The sequence below is a fragment of the Gymnogyps californianus genome, chromosome 6 (genome assembly GCF_018139145.2).
Source record: "Gymnogyps californianus isolate 813 chromosome 6, ASM1813914v2, whole genome shotgun sequence".
Classification (NCBI taxonomy): Eukaryota; Metazoa; Chordata; class Aves; order Accipitriformes; family Cathartidae; genus Gymnogyps; species Gymnogyps californianus.
This window is the reverse complement of record NC_059476.1, coordinates 38,797,205-38,817,461: the sequence shown is the minus strand read 5'-3', so window position 1 is coordinate 38,817,461 and position 20,257 is coordinate 38,797,205. Positions and strand designations below refer to the sequence as shown.

The 20,257-nt window shown below is 44.0% G+C and overlaps 2 protein-coding genes across 4 annotated transcripts in view; one reads left to right on the top strand and one right to left on the bottom strand.

The window, feature by feature from the left end:
- UBE2D1 (ubiquitin conjugating enzyme E2 D1) overlaps positions 1-20,257 on the top strand; it is a 197,364-nt gene that overhangs the window by 161,822 nt on the left and 15,285 nt on the right. For 2 of the 3 annotated variants that reach the window (XM_050898830.1, XM_050898832.1), the window contains exon 1: positions 15,307-15,364. The exons of the other annotated variant lie outside the window; for it this stretch is intronic. In XM_050898830.1, the coding sequence (XP_050754787.1) occupies positions 15,341-15,364 (24 nt within the window). In that variant the 5' untranslated portion in view covers positions 15,307-15,340. Of the gene's footprint in view, positions 1-15,306; positions 15,365-20,257 lie in introns of those variants that run through there. 3 annotated transcript variants of the gene reach the window in all.
- On the bottom strand, positions 1,472-14,133 carry CISD1 (CDGSH iron sulfur domain 1). The gene is made up of 3 exons (XM_050898834.1): positions 14,087-14,133; positions 7,864-8,069; positions 1,472-2,426 (listed from the first exon to the last, which is right to left on the bottom strand). The coding sequence occupies exons 1-3, from the start codon at positions 14,115-14,117 to the stop codon at positions 2,337-2,339; spliced, it is 327 nt and encodes a 108-aa protein (XP_050754791.1). The 5' UTR covers positions 14,118-14,133; the 3' UTR covers positions 1,472-2,336.

Sequence of the window (20,257 nt, the reverse complement as noted above, 5' to 3'; positions counted from 1 at the left end):
CAACAAAGACTCTGCTTCTGCATCTTTGCTTCCCAGGAACGAAAACCTCTCATGGAGCCCACTTCCCTGACGCCCAAACTCCAGGAAATAGTTTCATGACTCAGGAGACTCATCTGAAACTTCAGGACTTCATCTCTCAGAACATTAATACAGTTTTCAGTGAACTTTTATTCCTTCAAGAGCAGCCAGGCTTTGCTGCTAACAGGAAAAGAAGTCACAGAAGGAAAACCCAACCCAGACACAAGTTTGTGATTACAGCAGCAGTGGTGTACAGCACTACTCAGAGTGTAACTCTCCCTTGAAAGAAACAGCACACCCATGAGATAACACAGACATTACAACCTCAAGATTAAGATGAGCTCAAATGTGTATTTGACAAAAATACAGAAATATCCAGTGTCATATTCTAATAATACAGAAATAATTTGGTTTTGGATAAAAGCAACATATTTGATAATTTAAGGTTAAAACAACTTTCCATATGCATCAGTACTCTGCCAAGTAAAAAATACCAAGTACCTTTACAGTCAAGACAGGGAAAAAAAAAAAAGATAGAAACTAAACGTATTTGACTGCAACTTCTTACAAGCAGAGGTCTCTCACAGACAATAGTTGCCCCTACCATAGCACTCCACCTGCAAACCCTCCTTCTTTACCTCTGTGCCACCTTCTCTACTTTTTGTGCCTTCTGCTGAAGTTCAGACCAGTCAGCTAAGACCTCAGCCTCTGAAAGTCCCACATTGAGAATCTGCAAAACATTTTCTTCAGTCTTAACCAGTCGTACCAACCACACCCTTAACCCTTAAAACAAAATTAAATAAAACCTCTACTGCCCCGATCATCTGGAAGAATCCTTAAGGGTCCAGGTTAAAATGTCAGCTTCTCGAAAAGGCCTTTCTTCTAGCTCTGAGGTAGTCTCGCTGTCCCAGGGCACCGAGAGCTCAATCTTACACAGGCTGCAATTACGCTAATGGACCGAATTTAATACAAAACTGCCCTCTGCTACTCCACTCTTTGGGTTTTGCTTTGTAGTCATTTGCATGTTAATAAATCAAAGCTATTTAAGGAAACCAACATGATAGCCATTAATGCAACCGTTGCATTAATGCAACCGTTGCCTCAGATGAGGCAGACAAGTGCCATACGGAAGGACAGTGAGAGCTCTCCTTGTCTCATCCTTCCTTTCCCCCTTGTTTCTAGCTGTCGCCAAAGCCTTTCCTTGTCCATGTCAGTTTTTGGTAAAATGAGCTGAACCACATTAACAGTAAGCCCAGGGAGGCAGGAGTTATTTAAGACACATAGAGCCTAAGGCCACTTAGTAAGAAAGGTGCGCCTCCTCCCTCCACAGCGAGAAGAGTCCTCCGGAACCAGCCAGAGCAATGATGAAGCAGACAGTAATGATGGGTGGCGGTTTAGTTTTTATTTTAGCTTCCGGAATAAATCAGCATAACCCCCTCCCCACCCCCCCGAAGTGTCCTGTGGTCTGGGGAAGTTAGCTTCACTGCGAGAGACTGCAAGTGAAACTAAGGCTTTCTAGCAGCAAAGACAACCCTGCCACCCCCTGCCCATCACTCTTTGAGCACTTCGTATCATTCCACTTTATTAAGAAAGCTCTCAGAGAGACCATCTTCCTAATCCTACTCTAAATACAGGTCTGCAGTTCCAGTAGTATGTTCTTGATACCATACAGCAGTAGGGTCAAGTTTCAACATTGCTGTAAAATCAAAGGTAAAGTTGCCCTTTAGCCCCATCTTGCTATAAGCCTTTTATGTTGTCTGTTCATAGTTCGCAATTTTGAATTCATTCTTTTACGGAAGCCACACAGAACAGTAGTGTAATAGGCCAAACGTGACACCTGCAGAAAATGCAGCACAGTCAGAGGTTAAACTGCATTTTGGCACCACAATTTCTTTCCTGCAGCTGCCTTTAACATAGAAATCTATCCAGACCTGTGACTTTAGAACCTCTCCAGGATTTCAGGATCTACCTTTTGAACACACGTTCTACTGAATAGCCTCAGAGTAGTACACATGTATTTGAAAATAATACCTATTTTCTGATGAAGTACATTCCGTGCGTCATTTTAGTTCCATACTCAATGAGAGGGTACACACACTTTACAGGACAAAAAATTTAAACCATGACTATTTAGTAAATTATGCATTGTAGTGATTAAAACAAGACAAGCACCAGAGAAAATACACGTGCTGAAGCCTGATGTATACACTACACTGGAAAGTCTTCAGTGACATGACAAAGAATTTGTGGTTTTTCCCCCAATTACAAGTGAGCAGAGGATTTGTCAGACATTCATTTTGTAGCTTCTACTGTCCACTCTACGCCTCCTTCCTCTTGATGATCAGAGGCCCAACGTTGTCGCCAGTTTCCTCGTTGTGCTTTGTGTGAGAGCCATCACACAGCGGGAACTGAAAAAAGAAAGAATAAACACATCTAAAGTACATCCAGAGTCAGAATTAAGAACCTAGGTTTAAAGTTCATGAGAGTGTCTTCTCATTAAACTCACTGTGACCGCAGACCACAACTTTTGTGCTGGCGTCTCAGGTCTCCCTGAGTTTTGGCTGAAGACTAGTTTTGTCCATGTGAGCGCAGAGAGGACAAGAGGTTTGTTATGAAAAAGCAGCAACTCAACTCCGCTCTATTTGGTGTTCCTGCCTCAGGCCAGCATGAAGAAAATGCAGCCTGAGCTGACCTTCAGCTGTAACCTACCTGGAGTATCTTGCTCTCATCCTTGCCCCACACTCTATTTTCCCAGGCAATAGCTAGAGTTGAGTGCAGTTACAGAAGGTAAGTGGGGTGAGGAAGAGAAACAGGAGATCTTTAGCTGAATTTTTTTCCTGGTTTTCCGTAGCACGTGATGAGAAAAAGGACAGTTTCCCTAGCTCATCTCTTAAATAAGAGACACACCTACATATTAGTCCTGCCTCCAGACAGCCAGAGTGGCAAGCCACCTTTGCTTCATCCTGACACAGCTAGCTTATCTCATCGACACAAAGGTCCCTTTGCGCAAGCTGGCTTCCACGTAAGGATTTTGACCTGCTAATGGAAATAAACTGCACTTCCAACTGACATGGCTATTCATCAAAGGCTCTTAAGGGTAGCACTGAGGAAGTAATTTGAAGAAATGTTTGTTCCATAAAAAACTTTTAGAACAGCCTAGTTAGAGCAAGACCCACAGGGACTCCTTCAGCCAGCTGTAACTGCCCAGGTCCCAGACCAGTGACAACCACTCTGCTCCTGGGCAGCAGTTTTCACGTGCGAGAGCCAAAGGACATTCTGTGAAGGAACAAGAGTGAGGTTAGATCCCATCACTTCTCAAGGATGTGTTTTCAGGGCTATGCCTCCTCTGCAGAGGAAACTCTGGAGATGATCACAGAAATCACACACCAGTATTTTGCATTCAGTTACTATTTTGTTTGCTTAGAAGTAATGGGAATCAAAGTTGGGCATTACTCAGCTTTTGCCTTTGCAACAGCAATATTCCCTCGCAGTACAGTCACAATCAAACAGTCTTCGACACTCCACTGATCCCAATGTTCATGCTTCAGTCATAGCCCTTGAAAAAAGTTAACACCCTATCATCCATGCTTAGAATAAAAGATTTCAAAGTACTGCATGTAAACAATATAATGAAGACAATATACTTGCAAAAAAAATTCCCAGAGCTCTAAAAATAAAGCCACATGCCCTGTAGGGTAGTGTTGGGGGGGAGAGAGGGGTGAGGTGGAGTTTTTTTGTTTTTCACAGTTAGACAATGTCAAAACCCACGCTATAAATGGCAGGTGACGTTTCCAAATAAAGAAACCCTGAATTTGGAGAATACTTGTGTAAGCTGATTCATGCAGGAACTTTATCATCACATCAGTCATTTGTGACTCAATGAGTAGGTACTGACAGATACTTGGAAAAAATCTGAGCAAACAAGAACGTACGTTCATGGGACACTGACGAGCTTCTAACCCAGATGTTCCCGGGCCAGTTGTTTTTCCATGGGACACCACAGTCCACTGGTCTTCACAGAAGCGTCGACCCAGCTTCCATCAGACATTTAACATCCCACGTGCCCCAAGGAGGCAAGCCCAAGGTTCAGCTACAGCAACAGCATCACTTCAAGTTTGCAAGTGACTAAGATGGTGGGATTCATAGGCTTTAGATAACATTGAGACATCTTTAACAGCTACCAACTCTGACTGATCTGAACTCATCCTCTGGGTCAGCTGGTCTTGGAACCACTGGCCCCCAGAGGCTGGGACATTAGACTTCAGCTTCTCAGAAAAAAACCACCACCACTTTTCCAGAGCACCCACTTGGTCATCTTGAAGACCAAATACTGAATGGATGGATCCTGGGCCTCACACAACATGTTCATCCTTGATTAAGATAAAGCAGGCTAGCAACAGCAGCCAAAGCTCAAACCCTGAGGGAATTGTGCAGTGATCTGGACAGCTCAGCTTATTTCCCTTGACACCGAACAGGTTTAGATTCTATACCACTATTTCTTCTGATGTTCTGCAGCAGTATTCCTCGACACGCAGCCTGGGGACTAATACTTCTCTGGAAGACACAGAGGTTGCAGGTCATAGCAAAAGAAAGCCAATTAATTTATTCCCCCCCCAGCTCACATACTTAAAAATGCAGAAGAGTAGGAAAACAAATGTTCTAACTTTAGACTACAGTTTGGTTTGAAGACAAAACTCTTGTCCCTACCCTGGTAAATTTGAACACTACGTTTTTCTACAAAACTTGACAAGCAGTGCTATGAAGTGCCTGCAGAGCACAACACCGACTAGGAAACGGCCATTTAAAGAACTACCTACCACCTACTTCAACAGATAATTACATCCCAAGACAGACTTATTTGAAGATACCACATTTGCTTTTTTTAAACACGTGCACTCCCTGAAGACTTTGGCCAGCACGAACTAACAAAAAAAGCCTTTGAAGTGTACTATTTCAGAAAAAAAAAAACCAACTGAAAATAATCCTGCTCACTTTTTAAGAGTTACTCCAAAACACCCTGGTATAGTCCAACTGTTTTGTTATTCCCCATACAGGAGGAACACCATGTGAAGCCAGCTGTAGTGCATGCACACCGTCAGCGCACACAGAAGTATCCTATGGTTCATAACACTACTGGTTCTATTAACAGCCTCATGCCCTAGATGAGGCTAAATCCAATGAGAAGTGCTCACGCAGTCATACAAGAGGACGTTTCTTCTAACCTGTATATGGAATAGAGATCCCCATAGGCCACTTATTTAACAAAATACAGCGGGTACTTATTCCTTATTTATTGTAATTCCCTGCATTGGAAGCACACACATTCTACCGTTCTGACATCATATAAACATTATCTTACAAATTTTAGCAGGACCTTAGTTTGAGAACTGTAAGAAACAGGTAATGCTAGCTACCTACTTCCAAAGATGACAAGCATGTGAGAACGATGAAGAACGTCTCTGTATTTTACTATTGCTTGGCAATAACTGAACATGAGAAGAAGCACGCACACCATATTAAAGATCATGCTACCCACCATACAAGGTCAACCGATCAGAGCAAGAGGAAGGCAGCAAAACCAGCAACTGCAGTCTTTGAAGCAGAACATGCTCATTAAAATGCTCATTATTAAGCATCAGTAAAAGAAAACAAATGCCTTCAAAATTTTCCACTGACCTCCTTAATGCCTTTACAAGACCTCTCAGATCAGAGTTCTAAGAACGGACTTATTATAAGGTAGCCCCGTCTACTTCCTTTCAGCGTGTGATTACAGAGCCCTAACTCAGTAGGACAGTACGTTCCTAAACCGACAACACACCTTCAATATGCCAAAACGTACTTCATAAGATTTTTATTTCACACAAAAAAGACAGTATCAAACAATAGCTAGAATATTGGCAGGAGCTGCAATGCAACCACTAAAACCAGACACTATCTTCCATTTCTGTTTAGAAAATAGAGTAGGAAGCATGAAGTACAAACAAAAGTTCAAGTTAGGATTTTTTTTTTTTTTTTTTGCAGAAGCAGCAAAGGAGGTACCTACACTATTTCAACCTGAGCTAAACCCAAACTCAGATATGAACACAAAGTGCAGATACTTAGAGCAGCCTTTTTCCTCCCCCTTTTTCTTTGCTGAACCTATAACCCTCACAGCAGCTTCCAATGCTGGATTCTGGCGGTCAGTTGAGACTTACCACAAAGATTTAGCAGCAGTGCTGCTATACACGTGCATGACACCTGCATGCTGTACAGCCATCAGCACTGCACGTAAATGTACGTAATTTTGTTTGTCAGGTCAGACTTTGGACAGAGCAAAGACGACAGGCCGATCTCCACAGGACTATTTCAGAATCGAGTCATGATGCTGTTTAATCCTCAGTAGTGTTTTAGTGTTAAACCAAATACAGCTACAAATGTGTAACTTACTGAGTTACTTTCACTCGCAAGGTAATGAAGTCAGATCTGACAACAGGAAGAACCAAAAGTTACAGTACCTGGAAAATTGCAGAGCGTGGCCCAGTTAGACCAGCATCTAAGGCTTGAGAAGCATAGTATTCAGTTCACTGATGGAGAGAGAGCTAGATTTCAAGGCTGTTGGCCTCAGCTGGCTTTGAAGGTTTGTATTATTTCAGTCTCCACACATTAGCACCTTGACTTCTACAAAGGCTTTTAAGTGTGTGCCAGTGGTAAATGGACAGGACTACTCATGCAATCTGCTTTCTCTCATTACAGATCCCAGAACTACCACTACAGATAAATTATACAGACCTCAGCTACATCAAATGCCATGCATCTCTACCTCAGATTTAAACCTGATCTTAGTGTTACGGAAAGGCTAGGTATCATGCTTACCACTAATTTTAGGCAATTGAGGCAACCCAACTTCATATGCAAGTTGGACCAGTGTCTAGGCCAGACTTTTAATTGCTCAAAAAGAGAGGCTTAAAGTATGCCATCATGATTTCACTGGCTTTACTTTAGGATTACCCATATAACTATTTTAAGTTGCTAAGGCACAAATGCATTAAGTCCATCTGTCTAGATTCTTCAAAAGCTCTTAACCACAATGACGTTTTAGATTAGCTCCATTGCCACTGCAAACAATTCACCACTGTACTCATTCACGTGACAAAAGGTAGCCACATACAGTACACAGCAGTACTACAACAATAAATTCAGGACAGAACAGCAGTACCACTGTAACACCATCTATGCAAGTCAGGCTCTTCCCCAAACAATTCTGCACTCACTCCGTCTACAAGATTTAATGATGGGCTCAGACACGGCGAGTGGCAATTTGACAGCAGCTCTGATGTACCAAGAGACTTCTTAATGGATTTGTGTTATTAACACCATGAACTAGTAGCAAGGTACTGTCTGACAGACTAAGCTTCCAACTTACTCCAGTAAAAGGTGTTTAAGGTCCTCTCAGACTGTGGTTCCTGAGCTCTCCTTCACCTGCCAACAGGCCAGTAGTTTTGGATAAGCCTCAGTATTAGCACGGGCAGCACACAAAATGGTATCTGTCATTCATGACTGATTGCTCCATACAGCAGCTTTCCTTTCAAGGGAACTGCTTCTTCAGAGCTACAGAAATATTTTGTTCACTATTAGCACTGATCTGCACGCTTTACTCTGAGTGACAGCATCAATCTACATAGTTTTATGGATTAAAATACTGTCTGAGTGACAGCATCAATCTACATAGTTTTATGGATTAAAATACTGCTACATCTCACTGCAGAATAGTAGGTGAAAAGAAGTTAGTTTCCTCTAAATAAAGCAGTTTGAAAACAGTTTTGTTGAAAGACGCATGTGCATGAACGAAACTTATTCTTCTCTTACCTTCTTAGATCGCCAACAACGACAGTACACAGCCTTGTCTCCCAGATCTTCCATATCAAATGCATGGACTACCTTGGGGTTATCCTTCTGGATATGGGGATTCACCATTGCATTGCAGCATTTGTCTTTAGAGAGAAATTTTTTGTAAGCTAGGTACCCAACAGCAGCTGCTCCAGCAGCTAAGGAGACTGCAGCAATCCATTCAACTAGAATAAAAGAAAAGCAAAAAAAGAGACTGTCAGGTTTTGACCACAACATTCTATTAAAACTACTCATAGTAGTAAATTTCACCACGCTCATGGCAACACCTCTACTTTCCAACAGACCTTTTTGTTCTGCAGTGGTAAGGCAGTACTTTAGAAGAATATTTTCTTTTGGCACTCACCCAGTTAAGCTACTCCTTTCTACTGATCAGAGTTCTCCTTCACCCCAATCCCTTCTACACAAGGGTGAGGATTAACCTGGCAGGGTTTTGGGGTTTTTTTTTTAACCTTTTATTTGGGAACCTCCAATACCAACATCGGCAGTATAGTGCTTCCAAGTTCAGCACATTAAACCGGCTCTAAGTACACCCTGTAGCAGCAAAAAACCTTGTTGTTTGTTTCAGTTGCAGGAAAGTCACTAAAGAAGAACACCCAGCGTCAACAACCCAAGCAGGATCCCCCCAAGGTATGAGTACTGAGTAGCTTTTAATGCAACTTGTAACTAAAAAAGTTAACAGGTGTTTGGCAATGAGGAAATTATTTAATATACTACCACTTCAGAAGAGTAACAAAAGACAGCTTAGATTAAATCCCTACTGTGGCATACAGGAAAGAACATGGATCCAAAAAGATTATATTTAAGAATAATAGCACAAGTTTATTTTAACTGGATTAGGTCCTGACTCTCTGAAAGACAATTGCCATTAAAAAATCCTCTTTCCACCACCTCTCATCCTCACTTTTCCTCCCTCTAGTTATCTCTAAAATCTTTGCAGTCTCGCTCACTTCGTATCATTTCCTTTTCTGCAAGGAGTTTTCCTACTTTTTTGTGGCTTTGTTGTTTTCTCTCTGCCTCATGAAAATATGCTGGACTTTGGCCCGAAGGCTCTGGTTGCGGCAACAGTCCCGCCTGTTTCTCTCAGAGCAGCAGGTGGCTGCTCTTTCTTTGCTTTTTATCCACCACTTCTACTCACACACGTACTCGTAACGTGTACATACAGAGTTCAGCTGACTCTACAGACAAATAAATCAAACAGGAATTTAAGTTTTAGCACAGTTACACAACCTAAGAAAACGAGAACAGTCTCCACTTGGGAAATTCTATCTTGCCCTTCCATGCTTGCATCAGATTTGAAAGATGCCAAGCCAGGTAGCATCTTTGGAGCAAGAGACATTACTACATTAAAGGCTAGGAAGAAACAAAAAGCCTTTGTTAGCTCTTACTACTTTCCACGGCCAGCTGCCTAGCTGTATTGCCACTGTGAGTCTGCATTAAAAGCATCGAGAAGGTTTTCTGCCCGTGTCCCACAGCCTTTCCTAAAATCCATACCAAGCCCTTTCCTCAGCTAAAACACCGTGTTAGCTCATACACACCGTGCTGATTCACAAGGGTCTGGATGTAGCAATATGTGAAATTAGACAAATATTTGTATGATATCTGCAGCCCTGTAAGATCAGGGAAGGCAGGCACTCCTTTAGAGTCTTACTAAAGGAGTAAAAGATGCAGAAATCCTTCAGAGTTCATTTTCTTAGTAAATGAAGCAGAAGAGACCAACATACAGAGACCTCCCCTGCAAATGACTGACAAACCCTTCCTGTAACAACAGCGTGATATTAAGATACAGAAAACCATCTTTAACATCAAAGAATGTAGGGCATGTTTCCCTGCTCCCAAACTCCTTAAAACAATAAAAGCCCCAGAGAGCATATTGTGAATTTAGTGGTTTATATCCATCCAGTGAGTTTTCACCTCTTTATCTCCCCATTACAAACTAGCCAGAGTGATGCATTAATTTTAACAGGGTAAAGTGAGCAGGTGAAATTAAAGAAGGGATTCTATAAAAATCTGCTTTAATTTAGCAAAACAGCCCAAACGAATCCAAAGAACAGCCACAGCTTAAATCAGAGGCAGCAAGTTCTCCCAAGGAAAGCCACCGCAGAGACTCTGCCGCACCCTTTCCCCTTCTCGCTTGAGCACGTTTCCCCAAGCAGAGCAGGGCTGCAGCAGGGAGGAGGTACCCAGCCAGCTCAGGGACAAGCAGGGTCTGACAAGTTTAAAGTGACTTCTGCTGAAATGTCAAATGCAGCTACAACAGCAGCAGGCAAAACAGAGGGATTGCCTGTACTGGGGATTTTAGAAAAGCAGCAGTTGCAAGGATTGCCCAAGCTGCTAGCCAATGCGTTGCCAATGGATCAAATCTTAACCAATGTTTTTAAATAACTGATGAGGGGACAGTGACAGACTGTATCCATTCTTGGAAGGAAACTAAGGGGAAAGAGTGACTTTAATGAAGACCAAGGATGACTCCTATAACTGAACCACCCTTTAAGGTGCTGCACCTTAAGGAAGCTGATCGTCTATTGCACCTATCCAAAAGTCCAGGTCAGCTTAACAAACCAGCAGAGGAAAAGATCCTGATGATAAAAATACTTCTACAACTCATAGCACGAGCAGGAAAGTCTGTATGAAAATTCAGTAGCTTTGCAGCACATTCACAAGAGCTCTTCTGCACATCTGCAGCTAACCAGATCCCTCTGACCATCCCTCAGGCCACCTACCACATCACCATGCACAGCACATCCAGCTCAACAAGCAGAGATCATTAATTTAAAGTAATTGTCATCTCGTATTTCAACGACTCTCTACTTCTCCTGAGGGCCAGATTCATCTATTACACACGTGGGCAGATTGTATACATACAAACAGCTTAACATTTTTTCTTATGATAGACCATAGTGTCTTTTTTACTTTTAGCTTTTTCCCATCACTTCTCTGGAGCTGTATCAGGGTGGAAAATTATATGAACCAATAATACATGAAATCCAAACATTTAAAGCAGTCTATTCTTTAAATTTCAGCATTGCCTTAATAAACATCATGTAAAGTTATAAAAGCTATTTGAATTTAACAAATAGACTCTCTCCCTCTTATGATGATATCATCCTGCAAGGTTTCAGAGGCAATAAGTTTTGTTGACAACTGTTGTTTTGTTTCACAAACAAGATTTGGAAGAGCTGGAATGCCCATTTCACCTTCCAAAATAAGTTAACCTAAAACTGCACCTGGAAGGAAAACACTTTTCAGAAGTTTTAAAATACTTTAAACTCTGTTTCAAGAGGCCTCTGGTGCCAATTCAACAGTTCGCTGCCAAACTCTTAAGGTCATGCACGTATTACTTGAAGAGGCGTCTGTTAACAGAGCTACACTGACATGCAATATCAAAGGTTTTTATTTCTTTTTAAAATAAAAAGACTAAAAGCAACTTTTGAGTGATGATTAAACAAATCCCAATTCTGGTATAATACCAAAATATAACGTTACAAGTCACTATAGGACAAGACACTACAGGCCTGTGTAACACGGCAGAAAAATTGTTTCAATGTTGTAAGCACTAAGCAATGGAAAAGGCTTGGCTAAAACTCCAGAAAAATTAACACACGAAGGAGAGAAGAGAAGGGAAGAGAGATGGAAAGAAGGAAACAGAACTCCAAAGAATGCAATCCCAGGAGAGCAGGCAGTGCACAGAAGTAAACAAAAAATCAGAAGATGAGAACAGCAACAAGCCAATGGTGGGAATTAATTTTCTTCTATATTCTTTGGGCATATCCTAATGAACAAGAGATTTGGATCACAAACTTTCTCCTCTCCTCTCTCTCTCAACAGCTAGAGTATTACTCTGGATGTTTCCAGATCTAGGCTACAGAGGTACTTTTAACATCTACCAGAGAGCTCAGACAGATTTTATCTGCAGGAAGAACATGCATTTACCACCTGCACTGACAAGCGCATGAAGAAACTGAGATGGTCTTGGCTCCACCAGGAGTACGCGATCCTCGTTACGACCCATATCAATTTACTTTCCAGGAACTGGCAACAACAGGGGGGATAGCTGCACCCCTACAAAGTTAGTCCAAGACAGTCCTAAGAGGCAATTTTCGAGTTACCTCTGCTGCTTAAAAGATGTTTGTGTTATTTGAAAGTCAGCTACAGAGTAATAACTCCAGACAAGAAAATCTGTATTTTTTTGTCTTCAGAAGCACTTATAACTTTCAAGCGTTGTTCTCCTCCTTTTGTTGCCAGTGAAGAGGCTATTGTTGTCCAAGAGTTGTTTATGACAGTCCAGTAGCGTAACTGTCCACAACGAAAGGCCACCTTTCTGCAGGCCATGCTTGGAGAAACACGTGACACTCACTTACTGAGGAGTCATCCAGGATCACTGACTGCACTGAAAGCCTAATAGTAAAAGCCAGCCAGTCAAGCAGATAAAATCACTTCTACCACTTCACAGCACCCACAAGAAATGGGATTATGACTGACAGGCTTAATTTAACTGAAACTGTAAGGTAAAGAGGCCACCTGAGGGAGACAGATTGTTGGATCTGGCCAATAAGCAGCAAAAGACAAGTCACTGATCAGATCTGTGGTCAGTGTGGGGTCACACCTGCGAACAACCACATTACTCGCAACAAAAAGCACTAGCTGCGCTATTCACTGCCTTCCAAAGGGTAACCTTTCAGCACATACACACCAATACAGACAGAAGCAATTAACTCTCCGATTACTGCCAGGAATTAAATCCCACAAAAATACAGGAAGTTTCTAGTGTCTAGTTTTCTCTAGGGAAACAGGCATCAGTATGACTTCCAAAATTCATCAGCCTGAGACACACGCAAGCTGGAGAAAGAGCTGTGATCTACCAGTCGCTGATCAAATTTAATCTTGACAGAAATCACATTAACCATATGCCACTGCCTCCTCCTAAACAAAGCAGCACCCTCCAGACTGCTCTGATCAGCTGTTCCCCTGCTTTCCTGGGATAAGGAGGATCTTTTCAGTTTGACTAGGATCATGCTCTTCTCCTTCCCCCACAAACTAAGTTTTCTTCTCAATCCCTAGTGTATAGGAACTGTTCTAATTCTTGCAAGCTTATAAGTGACAGTAAGCTGCTGCTGGGAATGCAACCTAGCTGCAAGCTATTACCAAGTCATCCTTAGGGCTTTGATTTGATTATTTTAATAAGCACAGCCTTCCATCACTATAACCCATTTTAGACTATACCGATGCCTTTGCCAACATCCTCTGTACCAGCAGTGTACCCAAAAAAAACCCAACCAAAACTATCTGGATGGAGTCCCCTGACTTAAGGGCATAAACCATGAGCAGCTTTGCAACTGGAAACCACAGCCCCCCAGGTGAAGCTCATTTTTTAGAGGAAATCAGATAATTCAGCTCTCCACTCTGTCCTCCACCCATCCCAACCCTTTCATCCTGCCCCGTTGCCCAACAGCATGTAAAACACAAAACGCTACTTCAGGTATGGTTTAGGTCAATCATTACACAGCGGAAGTATCACTGTTATCCCTATTGTACAGTATCGGGCTTTGAGCATAGGTTAAAAACCCAGAAATTTACAGGTTTTCATGAAATTTACGCCCAGCGGCTTCACATAAAGTACGGGGCCTGAACAAAGGCAAAACCCGGCAGTGAAGTGGCAGGGGGAAAGGCAGAAATAAAACAGCGGTGCCCGAAACGAGCTGTCCCCCATCACAAATAAAACCTGGCGGGTAGCCGGGGCCGGCTCCGAGGGCCGCAGCGCACTCCAGGGCCTGACGCGGAGCTCGACGCCCTCCGGGCCCTCACACGGGGCCGGGCCTGGGCGGGGGCGAGGGTGGTGGTGTCCCTCGGGGCCCGGGGCCCGCGGCCCGGGCCGCCGACCCTCGCCTCCCCTAGCTGGCTATAGAGGACGATTTTATTTATGACCGTATCTAACCGGCCACCTCCGGGCCCGCCGCCCGCCCCGGGGGGCACCCGCGTCCCCGTGAGGGGGGGGGGGCGGGCACGCCGCCATTTTGTCTCCGGGGGTCCGGCGGAGCGCGAAACGTGGGGCGGAGCCGCACCCCCTCCGCTGCCCGCCACCCCCCCCGCCGAAACGCGGGGTGCACGCAGCGACCCCATCCTGCCCGCGTGCGCCTTCTTCCCTCCCCCCCCCCCCCGCACCCCCCCTCGGGCGCGCCCCTACCCCGCACGGCGGAGTTCTGCCCCAGCCCCATCGCTCCCGCTCCGACGCTGTAGAGGACACGCGCACCTTCGCGCCCCGCCGCGCATGCGTCACCACCCGCAAGATGGCGGCGAGGCCCGCCTTTTAAAGGCCTCTTCGCGAAGAAAAGAGGCTCTCAGGGGTCGGGCTACAGCTAGTGCCGAATCGCACCGCGGAGAAAAAGGGAGGGAAGCAGGCGGCCTTGCGGAGCCCCGCCGCTGGTCTGACGCCCGGCACAGGACCCTCAGTGAGGGTAAAGCGGGCTCTGAGGCCTGCAGAGGCCTCTGCAAGTGTAAAATGCGTGGCGGGCGTCACTGTGCGTGCTGAGGAGACGCCGGCTTGGCGTGGCCTGGCGGTTATCCTCTGCTGGTAATGTTGTTGAGTGCCTTGAGTTACTGGGACTCTGCAAACCACTCAGAACTTATTGTTGTATGAGCCCTCTCCTGTGTAGTTGTGGAGAGATGAACTAAAGAGTGATATCGCCTGAGTGACAGCTGCCTTAAACCTCAGAAATGCTGGTATTGACATGACAATTACTAGTCTTTACTTGAAAGAAGTATTATCAGAGTCCTATACCTGATTAAGGACGTGCTAGTCCGGGACCTACTCCACAGCCTTTTCAACCAGGACGCCTCTCCTGTTCCTTTCGTACAGCATCGTGAATGTGACATCTGGCTTTTACTGATGTGCAGGTGCTGTAACTCCGAAGCTCCGCGCGGTGAGCTTCCTCTTCTTCACATCTCGGCATCCCTGCAAAGGACGCGACCTTCAAACGCCTTCTGTTCCGTGAACACAAACGGCCTAATAGTGCTTTAGTTTCCCAGTCACCCACAGAATTCCCAGAGGGAGAGGACAAGATCAAAACAAAGCCCACCGACAAAGTGCAGTAAATTTTAGGTGCCGGTATAAAGAAGGAAAACGCGTAAGTGCCACAGACGTGCCCCCTCCCGGCCCTGGGGCGCGGTGCGCACCGCCGGCCGCCAGGGGGCAGCAGCGCCGCCGCACTCCCCACGGACTGCGCTTCCCGGCGCGCCCCGCGAGCGGCCCGGGGCTGCGCAGGCGCAGGCGGACACAAAGGGCCCGGCGTGCGCGCGCCCCGTCCCGCCCCGCGCCTCCTCCTCTTTCCCCCGCCCCCCCCTCCGCCCGCCTCCGCGGCGCGCGCGCGCGGATGCCGTTACCCGCCCGCTCCGCCCCGCCGGCTGCGCTCCCCGCCGCCGCCGCCCGCCCCGCGCTCCCATGGCGCTGAAGCGGATACAGAAAGTGAGTGGGGCCGAACGGCGGGAGGGGGGCGGGAAGGGCCCTCCGCCCCGCTGCTGCCCGGGGGTGGCGGCGGCGGGCCGGGCCGCGGCTCAGCGGGAGGCGTCGCGGGAGCCGTTGCCCCGCGTTGTCTCCGCCTGCGGCCCGTCCTTCCACCCTCCGTCGCCCGGGTCGTACCTCAGCTGCCCTCCCCCGGCTGCCGGAGCCGGTCCCGCGGCCCCCCGGGGCCGCCTCAGGGGGCGGAGGGGCCCAGCCCGGTGCGGGGCGCGGCTGTCCTGGTCGGAGCGGGCGTGAGGTGGAGAAAGGGTGGCTCTCGTCGGTCTCCTTGCGGTGTCGGGACTCTTCGCCTTCTTGAAGGCCCCCCACCCCGAGTCAGTGTTTTAAACTGTCGTTAGTAAAACACCTGAGATATCTCCCGAGGGTACGGCCGTGTGGGTGTGAAGTAGTGGGTGAAAGGCGACGTTGCGTTAACGGGTTACCTTTAGCAGAGGTGTAAGTAAAATATCTGTTGCCAAAATATTGCGCTCCTGTTGTGCACAGCTTGCTTAGCTGTGTGCGTAAGTTTTTTTTTCCACATTAGGAAGTGCTGTCAGCCCAGTACTTGATATGACCTTTCAATGTATCCCAGTTGTAGAGTTTTTGGATAATATTTGTAAATGGCCAGGTTTTAATTGTGGAGTAAATGTCTACATTCCTTTTTGTTTGGCAAGACCTAACTGGTCATTGTACAGTACAGGCAAGAAAAGCATTATGGATGGTAAACATAGAAGTTGAGTTAATGTTTGTGCATTGGCCGTGTTATAGAATACGTGGTATTTTGTTGCTGTTGACGCGCCATGTTTAGTCAGCGTTTGTGCTATCCTGGTTCTGTGACTGTGCTGTAATTTCTTGTTCTGGATTCCCTTTTGCTGTTGGAAAAAGTTGGTATTACAGAAATAGAATTCTATAATGACCAGTTAACCCTGCAGCGAGCAGATTTGGGATACCCTACAATAGATACAAAGTTATTTGGATGGATTTCTACCAGAAGTCTGTAGTCATGTCTCATGCTACAAATCTCATTATGCCTTTACAGGTAGTGCAATTAAGGGAGATTTTTGTTACTTCATATCACATATTTGTTGTGAATGTTGCATTTGAACATTATACCAAATATTAATAAATAACTACAGTGATTTTCTCTAGCAGTAACTCTGTCGTGCTTCTACATATTATGGGAATGCTTTGCCTTTTGTTGCCTTTTTAATTTCCCACCTTGTCTTGAACATCTCCTTACCCTTGTGTTTATAAGAAAAGGATTGTTCTGAATACCTTCTCTTTCCTCTTCTTGCTCAGTTTCGTTCTGCTAAGGTGAACAGACAAAGGAAAACTGGAAAGTCTGGTAGTCTTCTGGTATTTTTTGAGACAGAGTGGTAGTTTGCGGCCTTCCAAATGAGGTCCTGCTAGAATAGGATTGTTCTCCGTATTTTTCTCACGTTCCCTGCGTAACTTTTCTTTCTGCTTTAGAGACTTCCATACATATTGGAAACCCACAATTTTCTTTAGTGTGGCATTTAAAAACTTTGTGTTCGATAGATGTGAAATTATGGGTAGACTATTTATGAAAGAGTATCTTTCATCCTGTTAGCCTTATTAGATTCTGTTTCTACTCTTTGAAAGTGAAGAAATGCTTACCAGGATGCTGACTTCAAGGTAGTGTAAGATTTCCTGATTACGCAGTAACTTCTCTCCAAAACATGAAGAGATAGCGGGGAAGGACCTACCTGAAGAGTTGAGATTAGATTCAGAACTAGTTACCTCTTGCTTCTAGTTTGCTGCAGAAATGACTATTGCTGGTTTTCTTTTTTTCATAAACTACCCTCAACACTATCTGCTGCCTTTCTAGGGTAAGAAAAAAATACTACTAGAGGGATTTGGCCAGCAGCCTGCCTCCAGAGCAGTAGAAGAGGAAAGTGGCAAGGAAATAGGATTGTTTCAAATGCAAAGTTAAAATGAAGGGGAGAAGTTCGAAAAGACAAACTATCTTGATGTCACTGTAATATGTAGAGCTTTCCTGAAAGTTACGAAACTGGAAGTTTAATGCTAGATGAAATGTATTTGTATGATGGTGTGTTTATCCTATCTAACTTCCTGATGTTTCAGACTGGCTATAAAGGTTGATAGCTGTGTTGTATCTCAAGGGTGGGAAGGGATCAGATGTGGAGTAGCGGAAATGCTGCAAGGACTTCATAGTCTCACAAAGTGCCTAGAGGAGCTCTTTGGAGAACTAAGTGCTGTCAGAAAACACAATGGTATTACTTGGGAGCTTGTCAGTCTAGACATACTGTCTGAAGTTAAGCTTGGGTGGTTCAGAATTGTACTTTAACACAGCTAAAGGATTTTGGTGGCAAGCTTGAGTGTTTGTTCACAATAACTTTGATAACTTGTGTGTTCAGGATGATAGCACCTACAGAGGAAGCAAAGCTGTAATACATAAAAATGTTAGTAAGCATATTTTGTCTCCTACTGGTTGGGACTCCAATTTCTAAATAGTATTGCCATTGTGATCTGTGTCATTGCATCCCGTCTTTTGTTGATCAGCCTTGAGGGACTCCTCAAAGCATGCAGACTTCAAGACTATACACTAGTAATGGAAAGATGTTTTGCGCTTGGGAGCTTTCTTAAAAAATGAGTGACTGAGTAACCAATGAACAAGCTGATCAGTGCACATGAAAGTATGTTCAGCTTAGCGCCGCGGGTGGAAGAGCAGTGAGGATGTGAAGCCCTGCTGTGCAAGCACAGCCATCAGTGCCACCTCCGTGACAAATTCATCTCAGAGTTCCTCAGAGAATCTCAGAAGGACGGGGGATTCTTACTCATCTTAAGCTGAGGAGCCTGTGTTAGTTTACCTTGTCAGTGCTTTGCTTTGCCATTGCATGAAAGAGAGGCACTATGTTTCTACGCTGTCAAAAACTTTAGGCTGCGCTGTGTGTGTGATGTAGAATAGATGTTCCTCGGGGCAGGAGCTGCTTCTCTGTAGTCTGTGACGCACCAATGAAAGAATAAGGCATGTTTTTGTGGGCATTGTAAATTCCAGATGTTGCAAATTATGAAAACAAAGTAAATAGTGTAGGATTTAGCTGGGAAGGGATATTGTGCAAAGAAGCTTTTATTGTTACTACCCCTGGAAATTGAGACACCATGGCTTTTGTGCAAGGTAGAAAATAATTCAGGCTGTCGGGTTATGCAAGTTAGCGTGTAGGTCAGTTCTGCCCGTCCGTCCTGTGCAGAACCATTTTTCTGAGATTCCTGTTCTGAATTCTTTGTTTACATACCTAATTGTGAGTTTGCTGTCCTGTCAGTTCAGTATTACAGTTGAGGAGATTGTTTTCATCATAAATCTTGTACTTCTGAGTGCTCCTCTAGTGTTAATGGGGGGTTGATGTTGTGCTTGTTAATGGCTCAGTCTGTTTTGAAATATGTACAAAACCAGTATTTACTTTTGTTATAGGCATTAAAAAAATTGGACTTGGAAGAGATTTTATAAGAGGTTTTGAAACCAGTTAGAAGGGACACATTTGAAGACTGGTTTAAAAATAGCTGTTGTTTTTATCTTGTTGGTGCATAGTGCTTGATTGTTTTTCTCCTACAACTCAGTAAGAATAGAAGCATTCAAACATTTAGATATGTCAATGAACTATATGTGTGTTTGTTTCAGTATGTGTTTCATATATGTGTAGACTAACAGGACATGTGGACTTGAATATGTTGAAAATAACTTTTGTTACTGTAAACTGACTCAAGTAAATAAAATTTTATCAATATTTGCGGTTTGGGTTTTGACTTTAAACTGTTGAGTCACATGCTGTCTTTGGATGGTCATAAACATACTGAGGAAACTTCTTTTGTGGATTGGTAATATAAAATGTTTTAATTCGCTTTCAAAACATCAGCTGTGATATCACAGCAGTATTTTTTTTGCATTAAAACAATGTATAAAAATAGAATATATACTTTATTACTAAGACTTACCTTTATATTGTGAAATGTTATGATAAATAGTTGCTTTACGTTTACCAAACTTATGAAGAACAGAGAATCCTCTAACTAGTCCAAGTATAATCACTAGGGTTTTTTGGCAGATGGTTCCAAACAGCATTAATAAAATAGCAGCAGTGTATATATGGAGTTGGTAGGAAGTGAGTCTGTGGTCTACAATGTGTTTTGTGCAAGAAATGAAGAACATAGCTGGCAAATATAAAAACCTACATTTTAAATAACAGTGTGGAAAAGGGCTCTGGTTGTGGTTTTGTGTCGCTTAGAGAATTAAAATAGCTTTTAGTGATGCTGCTTGCAGTTTATTTTGGTCTTCTGATAGTCTGCAGTCTTTTTTTCTGACTTTTTTTTTTAACTGAAAAAAAGGAGACATTTTTAGGGCTTTTTTTTTTGTTACTACTTATGCTTATAGCCATTGAGTGTCCATGAGTACTATGCTGAGAATATTTCTCTCCTTGTTACCAAAGTATCCTTTACAGTCTTGTTCCGGTAGCTTTTTAGGAGAGAAGCCTGACTGCTAATGAAGCATGCGAGGGTTAAACTGGCCTTCCAGTCTTCACTGACTTTATACTTTTATGAAATACATCCTGTATTATACTTTGACAATGAGTACTAGTCTGCACATCCAGAAATATTGCCAGCATTTGTAGCTTACCATAGCGTGTGTTTTACATCTGTTAAACTGGATTTTTAAATTTTTGCCTTGTGCTGCCCACAGAGCTATTCTACAGTGTGTGTGGTGCGATGAAAGGTGATAATTTGGAGGCTTTGCTGTGTCTGTCTCCAGTAACTGCTGTTCAGCATTTGTAGCATTACGCTGATACTCTTTTATTAGCTACACCTGGTCACGGGTCCGCTTAC